At 42.7% G+C, this 18,262-nt stretch overlaps 1 protein-coding gene across 1 annotated transcript in view; it reads right to left on the bottom strand.

Annotated features, from left to right (window-relative positions):
* ELOVL4 (ELOVL fatty acid elongase 4) overlaps positions 1-17,768 on the bottom strand; it is a gene marked incomplete at both ends in the record, with an annotated part of 35,263 nt that extends 17,495 nt beyond the window's left edge. The window contains one exon of the mRNA XM_080700774.1: positions 17,669-17,768. Within this exon, the coding sequence (XP_080556900.1) occupies positions 17,669-17,768 (100 nt within the window). The remainder of the gene's footprint in view (positions 1-17,668) is intronic.
* Between the last annotated feature and the right edge of the window lie 494 nt (positions 17,769-18,262).

Genomic DNA, 18,262 nt, shown 5'->3' with positions numbered 1-18,262 from the left:
AGCTCAGAGGCAGAATGCCCCTGGGTTCAATCCCTAGTACCCCCCAAAAAAGGGGAAAAAAAGGACACAAATATAATTCCCAACTGTTTTACTTTTATATATCATACTAAGCTTATTTACATAATGTTTAAACCTTCATGTATTCAAGATTTCACTCTTATGTGTAGCCTTCTAACTAATAATTTTGACTTCCATGTTGTCAGCCCTTTATCTAAACTAGAACTACAAAACTTCAGATTTAGAAATGATTTCTATTTTAAAATGACATTCTAGGGAGAAAATGGGTCATAGGAGGAACTCTAGACAGAGGAGAAACCATAGATGAGCAAATAAGGTGACCTAATTGAGGGGGATGGGAAGGGAAAGAGGGAAATTCCCTAATGCACATGATATTCATTCACAAACATCAGTCAATCACTAAGCCAAACATGAGAAGGAGGGAGGAGGGAGGAAATGGGGTGGGAACTGGGGAAAGGCTAAATGAGTGATGTGTGCGTGCATGTATGCCTCTACCATCTTATATTCTAATAAGATGTATGACTACAATGCACCAATAAAAAATTTAAAAAAATTAAAATGACATTCATAGAGGTCAAAAGACTTTCTGAAGAAGGTAAACCGAGAGTTCCATGTATTCCAGCAGCTACTTTAGAACCACTCCGTCACCGCCAACATTAATTTTAAAGGCAAAAATTTCCCATCAATTTATTTCTGTATTACAGGTGCAAAAAGATTTTTCCCTCAGGAGAAGTAAGAGAAAACTACAAGCTTTCTTAAAATGACAAGTACTCAAGCTGAGTCTCACGCTTTATCAGGTATGTGGGCCAGCCCGGTCCAGGACTGTGCATGCCTGGGAAGCCTTAACCCCTGGGGGGAAATGAGGATGTCTAGCCTGCAAAAGAGAAGGAATGCTCACTAAACACTAAGAGGACATAGGAGGGATCAGACTTAGTCTCTATTTTCAATTCTTCCCTTCAGAGCTAAGTGGTTTTGGGCAGGTTACTTGGTCCCTGACCTCTCAATATGTGTGCAACGTCACAGTGTTTTAAGTACAGTAAGTTTAAGTACAGTAAGGTGAGAAAGGGGACAAGACAGGCTTCAAGAGCAGATATTTGTTGAACTTTTTCCTCAAAGAAGAAATATCTGCCAAGCAGATAGGTAATTAGAAAGGTCTTTTTTCCAGAGGGCAGAATTAGAGAAATTTACACAAGTTCCCTTAAGTAGAAAGATGGTCAAATAAGAATATTTAAGCACAAGAGAGAAGTAAAGGTAGAAAAATCCCAGAGACAAGAAAGAAAACACTTATTTTGACAATGCAGTGGGCCTGAAGTAGAGGATATATCCAGGGAAGAGGCCAGGAGGTAACTGTGGAGATTCTTTAGCGGGTTTTACAACCTATAAGAAGGAGGCTAGAATTCATCGTGCAGGCAATACAGAGGTGTGCGATTGGTTTTGGCTTTTAAAAGATCATGGTGGAGGCTGTGGGGGACAGGCTGAGAGGCAGGAAACCAATGGGATCTGTGTCCTCAATGTCTGTCTGTTGCTAGACTGCCCAAGTAAGAATGATGTGCTTGTTAAATACAGATCCCCAGGCCCGCTGCAGATTTACCCAATCAGTATCTCTGCAGGGGGGCGGCACTGTGATCTCAATCAGAGACCTCTGGTGGTTCTGAGAGGCAGTCAGATGTGGAGATCACTGTAATGCAAGAGATGTGGACACCTGGCCTTGGAGGGCCGCGTGGCGATGGGCAGGGGAGGCAGAGATGAAGGTTACAAGGGTAACATCTATAGACCTGGTGATCATCATGGATGTGAGAGGTGAAATTTTATAAAAGTTCAGGGTTACTCGCAGATGTCTGGCCTTGCCGGTAGCACGGATGGTGGGGTCATGATCCAGGATGGGGTGTAATGCAAGAGCCACAGATCTGGGAGGGCATGGCCAGGTGAACGTTACACACCCCCAGTTTAAGGCACTCGTGGGACCCCCAAGAGGAGCCCACCAGAGGAACAGCCAGCTCGGCATCACCACCAACACTGCATTGGAGTGTGAGGTCAGGGGAAATGCACAGTGAGAGAAGCAGATGCACAAGGATTGGACCTGGGGCTGCTGGAGCAAGGGAGAGAGCGGCGGAGACGGCAGCGAGCCAACAGAGGGGGACAGGAGGCAAAGGACGGCACAGAGACCAAGATGTTCCCAGAGGACTGGCAGGCGAGGGAATCTACAAGAAAGACTCAACTGCCCTTTTCTTTTTTCTTTTTGGTAAGGAAATGAGTCCTTCATACAGTGGACAGGAGAGGACCGAGCTACGTCATGTGAGAGTTCCCAGAACAGTAGGGCACCAGCCACTCACTCCCCTCTCTGCACCTCCTCCCCCACACAGTGTGTCCGCGTCAGGAGTAACACGAACATCCCTCCAGGGCAAACCTCCCAGGCTCTGCCCGGCCTTCTCTTCCTGATCCACATAGTGCTTCATGTCCTGAATATGGACTCTCACATAGACTGCAGCATCGGAATCCTCCGCCCCTAGCGTGTGAATAAACCTCAGGAGGTACTTGGTCCCTCTGGCCTTGTGGATAATAACAGTGTTGCCGTGAGAAGTGAGATAATGTGTCAGGTGTGGTGGTGCATGCCCGTAAGACCAGTACTTGAGAGGCTAAAGTAAAGGTTACAGGTTCAAGGACAGCCTCAGCAACACAGAGAGATTCTTAGCAACCTAGTGAAGACCCTATTTCAAAATTTAAAAAAAAAAAAAAAAAATATATATATATATATATATATATATATATATATGGCTGGGCTGGGGGGTGCAGCTCAGGTAGAATGCCTCTGGGTTCAATCCCCAGCACCATGAAAAAAATTTAAAAAAAAATACGTGTACAGCATATATTAAGAATAAGAGCTTAATACACGCTAGCACTGTTGTTATTAAAAATTATCAACCTCTAAACTGCCCTCTCTTTTCCAAGAGAAGAGTTAAACCAAATTAAAGAAAAATTACCACTAGGAATTAAACTTTGAAAATTCTATACTTAGAACACAAAACACTTTATAACTTATATGCTAAAATAACAAAAATTTTATAACTTGTTATTTAGGAAATTAAATAAAAATCCTCCATGAAGGCCAGGTGTGGTGGCGCATGCTTGGGAGGCTGAGACAGGAGGATCGCACAGGTTCAAAGCCAGCCTCAGCTACTTAGTGAGGCTCTCAGCAACTTAGTGAGACCCTATTTCCAAATAAAGTATAAAAAGTAGGTATGGGAGTATAGCCTGGAGGTAGAAAAGCCCCTGGGTTCCCACCCCCAGTACCACACACACAAAAAAATTCTCCATGAAGTTTTAATTATATAGAGAAGCTATTTTAAAAAACTCATTTCAAAAGATACTATAAAATAAAATTTTAGAGCTAGGCATGGTGGTGAATGCCTGTAATCCTAGTACTTGGAAGGCTGAGACAGAGGGATTGCAGGTTTGAGGACAGTGTCAGGTAGTACTGAGACTCTCATCAACTTAGAGACCCTGTTTCAAAAATAAAAATAAAATAGGGCTGGGGGTAAAATGCCCCTGGGTTCAATCTCCAGTACTAAATAAATAAATAAATAAATAAGCTGGGCATAGTGGCACATGCCTGTAATTCCAGTATTTTGGAGGCTGAGACAGGAGAATCACTGGCTTGAGTACAGCCTCAGCAACTTAGTGAGGCTCTAAGCAACCTAGTGAGAACCTGTTTCTAAATAAGAAATAAAATTGGGCTGGAGGTATAACTTCAAGGTAGAATGTCTCTGGGTTCAATACCCAATACTAAAAGAAAGAAAGAAAGAAAGAAAGAAAGAAAGAAAGAAAGAAAGAAAGAAAGAAAGAAAGAAAGAAGGAAAGAAAGGCAGGCAGATTTTCAGACGTCACCCAAAACTTTAAGCCAAAATTCAAAATTCTCTTTTTAGTAAGAGTCTAAGATGATCTGCACATTAAAATGGAAGAAACACTGCTCTAGTCTACTCAAGAATGTGAGCCTGCATTGTGCATCATATAATCAAGACATAAATGTTTGACTTGTTCCTACATTCTGTCTAAATGAACGAATGAATCAGTCACTTCTTTGGCTTCTATTAGCACCTACTCATACCATAAACAAAAGAAAAAAAAAATCTAATGATTACTAAGTACTGAGTTGCTTCAGGAATTTAGTCAAAGACATCAAAAAGCATGTGCTGTACAGTGTTTTCTAAAGGTTCCCCACACTTTTTTTTTTTTTTTTTTGGTGGTGGTACTGGGGTTCCTGGAAGCCCTTCTACCTCCGGGCTACACTCCCAGACCTATTTTATATTTTTATTTGGAAACAGGGTCTCTTAAGCCAGAGAGGCTGGCTTCGAACCTGCAGGATCCTCCTGTCTCCGCCTCCCAAGCGCGGGGATTACAAGCATAGGCCACCACGCCTGGCCCCCATACTTCTTTAATAACTTAAAACCAATGCTTGCAAATCAACTTTTTATTTTTGTTTCTTTTTTGTTTTTGCAGGTCTGGGGATGAAACTCAGACTCATTTGACCTCCAAGCTACACTCTTGCCCTATTTTTTATTCTTTATTTTGAAACAGGGTCTCAGTAAGTTTCAGAGGGCCTCACTAAGTAACTGAGGCTGCCATCTGCCTACCAGCCACCACTAACATAGTGATATTGTTAAAAAAAATCTCTTGGCCTTTACAGACTGCACCAAAACAAAGGTGACCTATTAGTACTACAATGTTAAACTGTACATTAAAATCACCTTAAAAAGCTGGGCGTGGTGGCACATGCTGTAATCCCAGCAGTGGGAGGCTGAGATAGGAGGGTTACGGTTCTCAGTCAGCCTCAGCTACTTAATGATGCCCTTTGCAACTCAGTGAGATCCTATTTCAACATAAAGAATAAAAAATAGGGCTGGGAGTGTAGCTTGGAGGTAGAATGCCCCTGGGTTCCATCCCCAGTACTGCCCCCCCCCAAAAAAATATATATATATATTACCTCAAAATAAAACTATAAGCCAGGTGTGGTAGCTCACACTTGTAATCCCAGAATTTGGGAGGCTGAGACAGAAGGATCACAGTTTGCAGACAGCCTCAGCTACTATTGAGGCCCTCTGCAACTCAATGAGACCCTGTTTCAAAATAGAGAATAAAAGCCAGGTATGGTGGTGCACGCTTGTAATCCCAGCATTGGGGAGATGGGAGGATCATGGTTCACCAACAGCTTTAGCTACTTAGTGAGGCCCTCTGCAACTCAGTAGGACCCTGTTTCAAAATAAAGAATACAAAGTAGGGCAGGGGGTGAAGCTCAGAGGTCGAATGCCCCTGGGTTCCATCCCCAGACCCACACACAAAAAAAGAATAAAAAAATTGGGCTGGGGGTATCGTTCAGAGATTGAACGCTCGTGGGTTCCATCTCCAGTACCACAAAAAAGAAAGAAAAGAAAAAGAAAACTGTGAGGCTTTTTCTTGAGGTAGGCAAAGTCTTTCTCTATTTATTATAAATGTCATGAGGGTGGAGACCACAACCCTTATCCCTTGTTGTATCTTTATAACAATGATTGGTATATGAGTCCTCTTTTACTCTGTTAGTAATTTTTTTTTTTTTTTTTTGTGGTACTGGGGTTCCTGGAAACCCATCTACCTCCAGGCTACACTCCCAGACCTATTTTTTATGTTTTTTTTATTTGGAAACAGGGTCTCTTAAGCCAGTGCGGCTGGCTTCAAACCTACCCAATCCTCCTGTCTCTGCATCCCAAGCGCGGGGATTACAAGCGTACACAACCACGCCCGGCTTCTGTTAAAAATAATTTTAATGAAAATTGTATGAAAAATTGTAAAGAAGAGTCTGGAAAATATCTCACATTGGTGGAATAGACTAACTTCCACCTTTAGGCCTCCTAGAGCTTTTAACCTAAAATGTAAGGCTCAGCGTATTGTCAAGCCAGGCAGAAGCTTGTGTGTCAGCGAGGTGAAAAAAGCAGCCAGGGGAGAAGGGTCTTTGAACATGGGGGCAGAATGGGACCCAGAGCACTTTGCGAAATACTCTAGAAATAAGGCGCGGTACTGAGTGTGGTGCTTCAAGGACAGTCTGATGGGTTTCCTACTTAGCCGGGGAATTTCTATCCTAACCCCATGTACTGTGGGAAGAGGATGGCCGAGCTCCTGGGTGAACTTAAGGAATACAGGGGTGGATACGGCAGAGGCTGGGCCAAAAAAAGGCAGAAGAGGCCAGAGTGGGATGGGCAGACAGGAGGGAAGGAAACCTGCACTGGCAGAGGGGGCTGAAGTTGGCCTCTGAAGGTACAAAGAAACAGAAAACCTCAGGAGAGAGCAGTCTGAACCCAGAGCAAGAGGCAAGGATGTTTTATCTGACACAGTTTGTACCAGTCACCCAAGAGTGAAAGAATGAGAGAGGAGTGAAAAAGCAGAGGGAAATTTTCTTTTTTCTTTTGTTGGCTGCAAATCTGCTGAACAGAAATCACAATAAAGGTAAAAGGGGTGAAAAACTATAAAATTTCCAAAAGAAAGCAGAAAAATAAGGATGGATTCCAAAAGTGCAAAAGAGTAAAGACATAGATGAGGAGAGTGCATCTGTGGGTGATTCAAGGCTGCTTACTGCATCTACTTTAACTTGGGAGGTTAAGTAGTAGATAATTAGAGATAAGATCCAGGGAAAATCAGTTTACTCGCCTAGAAAATGGGAATAATAATAGTACCTAGCCCAGAGAAACACAGGATTAAATGAGATAATAAGTACAATGCTGGACACCGTGCCTGGCACTTAGGAAGCATCCAGTAAATACTGAATGAATGTTCATGCTGAGTGAACGATTGGCTATGCTGCAATATAAAAAGATTTTTATTCTAACCCAGTTATGCTACTTTCTAACTGCACAGTTTTAAGTCTATTTCTTCATCTATAGATCAGGCTAAACAATACCTAACTTAGAGGCATGCCACTAGGACTAAATATAAGATGTATAAAATGCACGGCTGCAGCATCATCAACTCCATAATGAGCCTATCACAGAAGCTGCAGAGATGGCAGTGGCTTCATCGTATGCAGATGACACCTGGCTCATAATTTTCCGAATGGCATATCCATGACAGCCAGCTCATATGGGAAGGGGAACTACGCCAATAGGGGAATTTATATCTGGAGAAACTTTTAAAAAGAATGATGCAGCCGGGTGTGGTGGCGCACGCTTGTAATCCCAGCAGTTGGGAGGCAAAAAAGATGGATCTGTGTGTTCCAAGATGCATGAGGTTCACTCGGTAGGTAATGCTATGAATGTCATGGAAGAGGGAAATTTTAACACAGATGCCATATTTTTTAAAATCCTACAAAAGCCGGGTGTGGTGGCGCACGCTTGTAATCCCAGCATTTGGGAGGCTGAGATAGGAGGATCACAGTTTGAGGACAGCCTCAGCTACTACTTAGTGAGGCCCTTTGCAACTCAGTGAGACCCTGTTTCAAAATAAAGAATAAAAAATAGGGCCGGGGGTGTAGTTTGGAGGTAGACTGCCCCTGGGTTCCATCCCCAGGCACGCACACACAAAAAATAAATAATGCCTCCTACCCTTCAAGTCAAGATCAGAAAGCAGGAAGCAGTTTTCTTCTTCCCTGTTTCCCCATTTGCATAACTTCTTGAAAAAGTAGTAAGGAAAAAAAAAAAAAAGAACTTCCTCCCTTATATTAATTTGGGAGTTCCAAGTCCGAATATCTACTTAGTGCTGCTTTAAGAAAATTGGTGTTTCCCTCCAGTAAAAGTGACTTTAAATACTGTGTGTATGTGTATATGTGTGTGTTTTAATGAGAACTTTGCCAAAAATCTTCTCCCTTTCTTTAGCAATTCTATAAACTGAATATTCATTGGGTAAAATACTGTCAGTCCTGAGTTTATGATCTTTTCATTAATTAACAATAGTTTCTAGTTCTTGTGTCACTGTATTATGCAATTCGGCAAACTCATAATTCATTCTGAATACGTGTTTTTATGGTCCTCCACTCCATCATCTACGGAGGTCCAACTTCATCTTCTATGACTAAATATTACTTCTTATATATTATATGTATACTCATGTATATAGTAAAAGTATATAAATGCATATACTATGACTTTTAGTTTAATTCCATACACCAACCCTTATTTTTTTTTTTTTTTTGGTGGTACTGGGGGTGGAACCCAGAGGCTTTCTACCTCCGGGCTACACTCCCAGACCTTTTTTATATTTTATTTGGAAACAGGGTCTCACTAAGTAGCTGAGGCTGGCTTCGAACCCATGTTGATCCTCCTGTCTCAGCCTCCCAAGCGCGGGGATTACAAGCGTGCGCCACCACGCCCAGCTCATAGATGTCTTTCTTTAGATTATCTCTGTTGGTATTATGACTTTTTCATATTTTAGTATTCTATTCTACTATATAAATACAGACCTAATATAAGAAAAAGGAAAATAAGGGAATAAGGTCAGAGGCCTGAGAATTTCTTTCCTGTTGGCTACCTTGATGGAAAGACAGGAGCACTAGGCAACATACAAAATGGGGAGTTTATACCCATTTCCACTACAGTGACCACCTGCAAGTTATGAACTCAGGGACTTTTCAACATAAAAAAATTAAAATACTTCAGAGCAGGGCGTGGTGGTGCACACGTGTAATCCCAGCATTTGGGAGGCTGAGACTGGAGGAGGATCGCAGTTCAAGGACAGCCTCAGTTACTACTTAGTGAGGCCTTTTGCAAATCTATGAGACCCTGTTTCAAAATAAAGAATAAGAAAAAAAATAGGGCTGGGGATGTAGCTCAGAGGTAGAATGCCCCTGGGTTCCATCCCCAGTACCTTAAAAAAAATTATAATAAAATAAAATAATTCAGGGCTATTTCTCAGGATTGTTGTGAAACTGTAAAGCAAAGTACAAAGGCAAAGTGGTCCTCCTTGTTATCAGCTACTTTTTTTTTTTTTTTTTTTTTTGCGGGTCTGGGAATGAAACCCAGGGACATTTGTCCTCCAAGCTACACCCCATGCCCTTTTTTTTTTTTTCTGTATTTTGAAACAGGGTCTCACTCAGTTACAGAGTGCCTCACTAAGTAGCTGAGGCTGTCCGTGAACCCAAATGCTGGGATGACAAGCGTGCGACACCTTGCCCGGCTTATTAGCTACTTTCTAGATGCCACATACATTTTATTAGCCAAAAACTTTGTATTCTCTTCAATAAAATCATTTTGCTTTAAAGTTGAAAAAACTGAAAGAACCAATTGTTTTACCATTAAACACTGAAGAAATCATTTCTAGAAGTGCTATTATACTAATTTATTTTTATTTAATTGTGGTAAATAACATAAATTTGTGTCCTCTTGGTCAGAATTTCCTTCCTTAAAAAATCTGAAGCCAGGCGTGGTGGCACACACTTGTAATCCCAGCATTTGGGAGGCTGAGACAGGAGGATCATGGTTCACAGACAGCCTCAGCTACTTAGTGAGGTCCTTTACAACTCAGTGAGACCCTGTTTCAAGATAAAGAATAAAAAATAGGGCTGGGGGTATAGCTCAGAGGTAGAATGCCCCTGCGTTCCATCCCCAGTACTGCAAAAAAAAAAAAAAAAATTGAGATTTACAACTGTAATCCCAATACTTGGGAGGCTGAGACAGGAGGATCACAGGTTCATGGCCAGCCTCATCTACTTAGTGAGGCCCTCTGCAATTTAGTGAGACCCTGTTTCAAAATAATATTAAAAATAGGGCTGAGGGAGTAGTTTAGAGGTAGAATGCTCCTGGGTTCAATTCCCAGTACTGCAAAAAAAAAATAAAAAATAAAAAAATTTTAAGGAGGAAAATTCTTTTGTACATATATACCACATGTGCTTATCCAGTTGCTCATCAGTGGACAGTTCAGTTGTTACTTCTTCTTGGCTACTGTGAAACGCTGCTATAAACATGAGTGTGAAACAACATAGGAAATTCTTTACCAATATACAGCTGTGTAAATGCTTTAGCTATACCTTTCCAGGTTTCATTTCATAAATAAGAATGAAGAGAGAAAAGCTTATCCCTGTGAATGCTCCTGTTTGAAATCACAAATGCTTCTTTGTGATTACACCTGACAGCGAGTAACTGACTCCTTTAGTGGATGAACGCATTTGTCTTGCAAATCCCAAGACTTACATTCTAATTAAACTGTAATCATAAATAAAATACCATACTAGGCTTTATGTTTAAGAAAGACAGTATTCCAAGCAGGGTGTGGTGGCACAAGCTTGTAATCCCAGCACTGGGGGGGGGGGGGCTGGGACAAGAGGATCACAGTTGATGAACAGCCTCCGCTACTTTAGTGAGGTCCTTTGCAACTCAGTGAGACCCTGTTCCAAAATAAAGAATAAAAAAAAAAAAATTAGGGCTGAAAGGAGGTAGCTCAGAGGTAGAATGCCTCTGGTTTCCATCCCTAGTACTGTGCAAAAAAAAAAAAAAAAGACAATAATATTTCATGAAAAGGAGACAAGGGATTTCTAAAGTTAACATATGGGCTAGTCAAAATATGTATCAAACACATTTCATATTTTCTCCTTTGCTATAAGACCTATCTTTCAGTAATTTTATAAAAATTTTAAGCCATGCCGTCCAAGCTTAGGTTAGAAATTATCAAATATAAGATGCCTATAATTTTTTTATAAAACTTTGGTAATGAGGTATGATAAAATTTTATAATTTTTATATAAAATAACAATGTACAATTGAGTTTAGACTGACATGTATGCTTCTTTTTAAGAAAATCTGAGAATTAATTTAAGTGACCACAAAGATTATATAGTTCAACTCTATTATGGTGCAGGTAGAAATAAGAGCTCCCCAAAAGCACTTAGTAACTTGCCCAAGACCACTTAATAAGCCACTCTTAAAAATTGCATATCACGTAGTAAATATAATATATAATTGAGAGAACTATGTTTTCTGTTATTACTCCTGATTTTTTAAAATTAACTCTTGGTGAGCCAGGCGTAGTGGCACACACTTGTAATCCCAGCATTCGGGAGGCTGAGACTGGAGGATTGCAGTTCGCAGACAGCCTCAGCTACTTAGTGAGGCCCTCTGCAACTCAGTGAGACCCGGTTTCAAAATAAAGAATAAAAAATAGGGCAGGGGTTGTATCTCGGAGGTTGAATGCCCCTGGGTTCCATCCCCAGACCCGCAAAAAAAAATAAAAATAAATAAAAATAAAATTAACTCTTGGTTAGTCAAGAAATACTGAGGAAATTAAATAGGCACAGTGATGTCAATAAAGTAGCATCTATATGCAGAAATTCTGAGTCCAGTAGAATTTTATAATTACCAAATTCAACAATCTTAATTTATAGATGAAAAAAGTTGAGGATTGGGAAAGCACAGGGACTTGTCCATGCTCTCACAGCTAATCAGCAATAGCCCCAGGGCTAAAGCTTGGGTCATCTAAACCCCAGTCCAGAATTCTCTCCACTCACTACCCCATGAGGCCCTCCTCACTTCCACACACATCACAGAAGGAAGAATAACTGAATCTACTTGTATATCTCTGTTCTATGCTACTAAAGGATTTAAGGGTTTCACTCATTAGATTTAGTCAATGTCAATTGAATTTATGACCAAGTGATGATAAAGATCATTTATACACACTTTCTATAAAGTAGTGTGCTATACAACTATGAATGTATAGCAACCACAGTAGACCATTATTTCAAATCATGCTAGATTAAGGGAGTCCTCTCTTCATACACAGCAAATCAACAAACAGATGTGATACTCACTAGTGTTGGAGAGAAAAATATAAAGAAGTAAAGAGGCAAATAATAATGAAGGTTTTAAACAGTTCAGAATTACAACCACAGAAGGAATGGCACAAGCCAATAGATGAAGTTAAAGACAATGGATCACAGGAGAACCAAGGGCTCCAGGCTACCATGGTCAGGAATGGCTTTGTGGAGCCAGAATAAAGATTATCTGGAGAGATGAGCGGGGTGAGATCAGTAAAGGTCAGGGGAATGGGGTCATGAGAAACAGCAGTGGACATCCACTCACTGTACTGAAGGGCCAAGGAGATACCCAAGTCAGAGGCGGCTGCAGGCCTGTGGGCAGGGAACACTGGCCGACCAAGTTGGGAAGTTCATTTGGAAACTGGTTCTGAAAGCTATGTATTTTCTCCTTCTTTTTTCTAAAAGTCCAAATCCATGTAACTTTTAAATAATATTCTCTAATACATTCTCATTCTAAGGGAAAAAAATAAAACAATAGCACCTTGATTTGTTAAAAGCAAAATGTCCTAATAATGAGATGAACAAAAGAGGCATCGAAAATGAGAAAAGATAGACTGTTATACAGCTCTTCTCTGTGTGCTAATATATGCCCAATTCAAAAAGAGTAAGTTAGCAGGGCGTGGTGGAACACGTTTGTAATCCCAGTACTTGGGAGGCTGAGACAGGAGGATCATGGATTTTCAGCCAACCTTAGCTACTTAGTGAGGGCCTCCACAGCTTAGTGAAATCCTGTTTCAAAATAACGAATAAAAAATAGGGCTGAGGGTGTAGGAGGTAGAATGCCCTTGGGTTCAATCCCTAGTAACCACAAAACAACGAGTTGCTCAATAAATGAAAAATAGCATCAAGCCAGGTGTGGTGGTGCACGTGTGTAATCCCAGCACTCGGGAGGCTGAGACAGGAGGATCGCAGTTCTTAGACAGCCTCAGCTACTTAGGCCCTTTGCAACTCAGTGAGACCATTTCAAAATAAAGAATAAAAATTTTAAAAAAGGCTGGCTGGGGATGTAGCTCAGAGGTAGAATGCCCCTGGGTTCCATCCCCAGTACCACAAAAATAAGAAAATAGTATCTATATTAATAATATTAAATTGTTTACAGATGACAATATCATATGAGTTGAGAAAAAATAAGAGACCAAGTGCTTGGTGGCTCATAAGATCACAGAAGCATTCTCTGAGAGCTGCTATACTTCCTAAAACTCTCTCTCCTTTAGCCAAAAAAATCTAATGGCATAAAACTGTGTCCTGTCACCAGCCAGAATCTTCATTATGTATCCTCCTATAATTCTGTAAGAGGATGTTTTGCTATTTGCTCTTGTTGGGGAGTGTTCAAGAGTATCAACCATTCAAGTCCAAGAATTTGAGTCTCAACTCAGTTCTCAATTCACTTGGTTCTCAAGTGAAGGGAAAAAAACAACCAACCAACCAACCAACCAATCAACCACCACCACCACCAACAACAACAACAAACAGCCTTCTGGGAGTGTATGAGACAAGACCCCACAGAAAACACTAACCAAGGGAAAGCCCATCTTAGAAGCTGGTCACATTGCACAAAATTGTCTTTAATCATCTGCCTAAAACTTAGACTATCTTTTCTCAAAGAAACATTAAAAATGGTAACTTGGTTTCCAGGCAAAGTCAAAGAAAACCTACTGTAGTAATTTAGGTGAAAACTATACATTAAATGTGACAAGTAATATAACTAATATAAATATGCAGTACAGTGTTTAAAACAGGTGCTTTTCTGGGGCCTAGCAATCCCTAGGATAAACCTGCTTTAACTCCAGTTTACTGGAGCTGAAGTAAATGTCCCCTCCCACATTGAACCCAGATGAGTCATGGGCCCTGGTCCAGCCCAGTTCCTCTGGCTCATCAGTGTTCTCCTTGCCTTGGACACCCTTTGCCCTCACATCTTCCCACCCAAAGACATCCTCAATCAGTTCCCATCAACACTTTCAAGGACAGGAGCAAGGAACTGTAGGAAAAGAGCTAAAACAGTCTCACACCAAAGTGTGTCTATTTCTTTTTCAACTCAAGACTGAGGAGCAGGTAGAGAAGCAGAGACAGCAACAGTAGAAAAGGACATTTCCAATCTCCCTTAGATGCCAGCAAGGCTTTACTCTGAGAGCTCACATAACCTTCAGGCCATGATGCCAATGAAAGGGAATGATGGTAGGCCCCAAGACTTTTGAAGCTGTGAGCAAGTGTCCTCCTTCTGTCTCTAGAACCCAGAACTCTGGCCGCACATGCTGCATATGGGAAAAAAGGATGATAACAGAAGCCTGGCTTCCAAATTTTATCATCATCTTATAGGAGTTGCCCCTCCTCCTGTACCACTCAACCCTTCTCCCTTATGCTCCCTCCAAAGTAAAGAACTCTTTTATGCTCTGACTTCAAGAACAAGTAGATACAATTTTTTTTTGCCAAAATGTGGGGGTATTGTAGCTTTGCACAAAGAAATAAGGCTAACCACTCCCAACCAACAACATGTACACCCAAACCCTATGAACGATGTCTGTTTAAAATCATATTGTCAGAAAAAGAAATATGGTAGCTCAGAAGATACCTGGCTTTGCTGCGAGTACCCTGCTAACTTGATAAGATGTTTATATGTTAAATGGTGGGCACAAGCTAAGTATGGGACACACACTTGTAATCCCAGTACTTGGGAGGCTGAGACCGGAGGCAACTTTGCAAGGCTCTCAGCAACCTGGTAAGACCTTGTTTCCAAATAAGAAATAAAATTAGGGCTAAGGGTGTAGCTTGGAGGTAGAATGCCTCTGGTTTTAATCTCCAGTATCCCCCCTCAAAAAACATGGTGGGCACAGAAAACTATGAACAAATATTCACTTAAAAAATGATAAATGCAGTGAATAATGTAGGTAATCTGGATTTTTATAGTGGAAAATGATGAAATTCATCAATCTAAAAATGTTATATACAACTTTTCTTAATTAGATATACCCTTTGAGCTTAGGATCCCATCCCTAATCATTTTAATGCATTTGTTAAAGGTAAATAATAGAAGAATAAAACAAACAATGACATCAGATTACCTACTCCAACACCAATAACTGGCATAAAGACCCACCATTGTTCCATACTTTTCTCTAGTATAAACCCACATTAATTTTCTTGTTCCAATATCTAAACATACAATACAGAGAAGTAGAACATTATTTTTGTTGCTTTTCTAAAGTTAGAGCTCTTTTAAAGTTTCAATTCTGATGTATAAAGTATTAATAATATACCAGAGTAACATTTTCAGTGTTAACATACCAAGGACCATATTCTATATTTGCTGGATATATGCCTTTGAAAAGCCCAGTTTTTATACATTACTTGGGTTGTGTTTTACTAAATAGCAGTAACCAGTATGTAGCTCATAAGAACATTTTTCTAGAAACTGTTTGCCCTAGGGTTAAAAATCTCTTGGACCACCCACTGTACTCCACCAATCTGTGATTAGTCCTGTTATATAATGTAGGTATGACTTCCTTGTGCCTTGGTAGAAATCTCAATGGAGAGAAAGATTTCATGAGCTAATAAAAGGGTAAGCAAGAAGCCCATAACCATAGTCTGGGAATGAAGGCACTCGGGACACGGAGCCTGGCTCATTTCTTGCTTGTCCTGAATCATTTGCATCCTTTCGTCACACTTGCTACTATTTCTCAAGACCATCCTTCTCTCCCACCCATTTTTATTTCTCTTTCCAAACATCTGACTCACCAACTTTTCTTGAACCTCATCTAATAAGCCTATGTTTCTATCCTTATCCTTCTGAAGCCTCCTTACCCAGATTTTCAGGAAATTATGCCAAGGAGAGATGCTCTGTGAATCAGAACGGTGTGATGGGGTTCAATGGAAGAACACAGAGCAAAGAAAGGAGGGAGTGGAAGGAGAGGGCCCCAGGGGCTCCGTGTGTGTTCTACCTACACCTGAAATGTGGGCTTCCCTTCCCCGCAGACAGGCAGAACAGACTGGAGCCACGAAGCCACTCTGCTGGTTAAGAAATACCTCTGCCTACACAGGTAGCTCATTACGGAAGGCAAGGAAGCAGTCTCGGGTTCAGGTTTCGTAAGTGGATAGTCAAGAGCATGGATGAATACCTTCCCTCCGACCTCTCGCTTGTGCTCCTGTGCCTCCTCACTCAGGCGGGGCTCACAATATTATTTTATATGCCCTTCAAAGCCCAGTAGCAATGACACAAACCTTCCTATTTCATTCATGGCCTTTTCTTTTACACAAAGGAACTAACCACCACATAAAGGTGTATTCTGACTCTGCTCTCAATGTTTCTCTTGGAGACTCAGAAGATGAGAAAGTGCAAAGATAAGACGGGAAGGACGGAACTGTCATCTCCTAGGTGTGGCTCAGGCTCTAAGGAGATCGGAGGACCTAACTTCAAGTTTGCATAGCACAATTACCTGCCAGAAGCTTGTCTGATGTTCAGATCTGGACAATTGTGTAATGGGCGGCTCTGATGCAATGTTCAAAGAAGCAAAATCACAGAGATGAAGGGGAGGGTACATCTTCCCCAGTTTTGGCATTTATAGTATAATGTCAATGTGATAATATAATTGAAAAAAACGTAAAAGATATCCCACTAACAACTTCCCTTTAACTATTTTTTTAGTTGAAATGGCTTATCAAGTAGCTTCTTTATTGGCATTAAAGTTGAGATCTTCTGAAAATAACACACTTTTCTAAAGAAATACATGTGACATCGATGTTAAAAAATCACTCTGTCACACAAGAACAACTCCAGCAAGCATTCTGTCCAGGGCATACATCCCATGTATCATAGTACATCCATGCTCTAACCACCACCTCATTTACTCTAACAACAAACACAAAAGCTACAGAAACATGCTTCCATTTCTAACTGGGGAGAGCAAAGTCATAACATGTAACGTTTCCTCACAGCTGGGGGGCAGTGCCATACTGCAAAAGAACTAGAAAATTTTAAATCAAAGGCTCACTTCTAAAATTCTTTAAAACTTATGTTTTAATTTTCAAAAACTTTTCCATGATTTGACATGAAAGAAAGCAAACCAAGAAATGATAAAATGAAAAAATGTACACTATCACACTGCTTCTATTCTGAATCAACCCAACGAGAGTCCACTCAAATAAATTGAACAGCTAAAGGAAGAGTTTGCTGATGTAAGAGAACTATGTTTGTGGGCTTCCGCGACAACCTCTAGGTGCTGCTCTAGAGACCCCTTCCCTAAGACTTACTTCCCTCCCGGGGTTTTGGTCCCTCCCTCCCCCTGACAGCTCTGCAGTGCGCATTACAGACAGTCGCTTCAAACAGAGTTGTTACTGAAAACGCCTCAGCAACTAACATTCTTCAAGGAGCCAAATAATGCTGTTTTATTTTTCAGTCTATATATAGAGAGATGGATGGACCCGAGAGAAGGAAATATTAGCCGGATTTTGTCAAAGCAACCAAGAGGATGAAATAGAGTCAGCTACGATCTGAGTCCCCCTTCTCCAGCCCCATCTCCAGACCGAGTGTGTTAAAGCCAGTCCTGTGCATAAGGCAGAGCTGAGCGATGAGCTTGGGAGACGTGGGAGTGCAGGGCGGGGCGGTTCCTGCGAGGATGAGCTCTCGGTGCACAGACTCCATCTAATATGTCAGCTCCCGCATCCGAGGAGCTGATGAGAGACCGCGGCGGCTCGGAGGACCGCCCGCGAGTGTCGTGGAGGGGGAGCCTCAGCGTTGGGATCTGATTAACCCGTGCATCCCCACGGTGCCCGCGCCCAGCACCGGCGCGGACCGCAGCATCCTCACAGCCCGGGGTGTGGGGGCCGCAGAGCCCGGCCCAGGCTGGCGGCGGCGGGGAGCGGGCCCGGGAGGATGGGGAGCCCGCGCCTCACCTGCGATGGACCAGGTCCAGCGGTAGAACTCCACCGTGTCGTTGAGCGCCGTGGACACCACGCTCAGGACGCTGCCCGGCTCCGAGTCCAGGAGCCCCATCGCGGCGGTCGGCGGGAGCTGGCGGCGGGGGAGGGAAGCTGAGACCCGAGGAGGGCTGGCGGAGGGCGGCAGCCGCGACCCTGGTGCGCGCTCGGCCCCGACGGTCTCTCCTGCTCCCCGCGCCGCGGCGGCGGGATGCTGCGGCAGCGGCGAAGGCGAGCGGGCAGCGCCGGAGTCGCGGTCCTCCCGGGAGGAGGAGCGGGAGAGGAGCAGGAGCAGGAGTGGAGCAGGAACAGGAGGCCCAGCCGCGGCGCTGCACCGCTCTGCCGCCGCGCGCCGCCGCCGCTCCAATCCCCTCCGCCGCGTCACGTGACCGCAGGCGGGGCGCCGCCTCCCTCCCCTCCCCTCCCCCCCCCCGCCCGCGAGGCGCTCGTTGCGCAGGATGCTGCGGGCGCGGACAGCGGGGCCCCGCCGCGCAGGCGCACGAGTGTGCCGCAACACCCCCCCCCCGCCGCCCCGAGCCCCCAGCCTCCCCTCCCCCGCGCGCCCCCTCC

This window comes from Muscardinus avellanarius (genome assembly GCF_963383645.1).
Source record: "Muscardinus avellanarius genome assembly, chromosome: 8".
Classification (NCBI taxonomy): domain Eukaryota; kingdom Metazoa; phylum Chordata; class Mammalia; order Rodentia; family Gliridae; genus Muscardinus; species Muscardinus avellanarius.
Note: the sequence above shows the minus strand (reverse complement) of the source record. Positions and strands in the feature narration are given on the sequence as shown.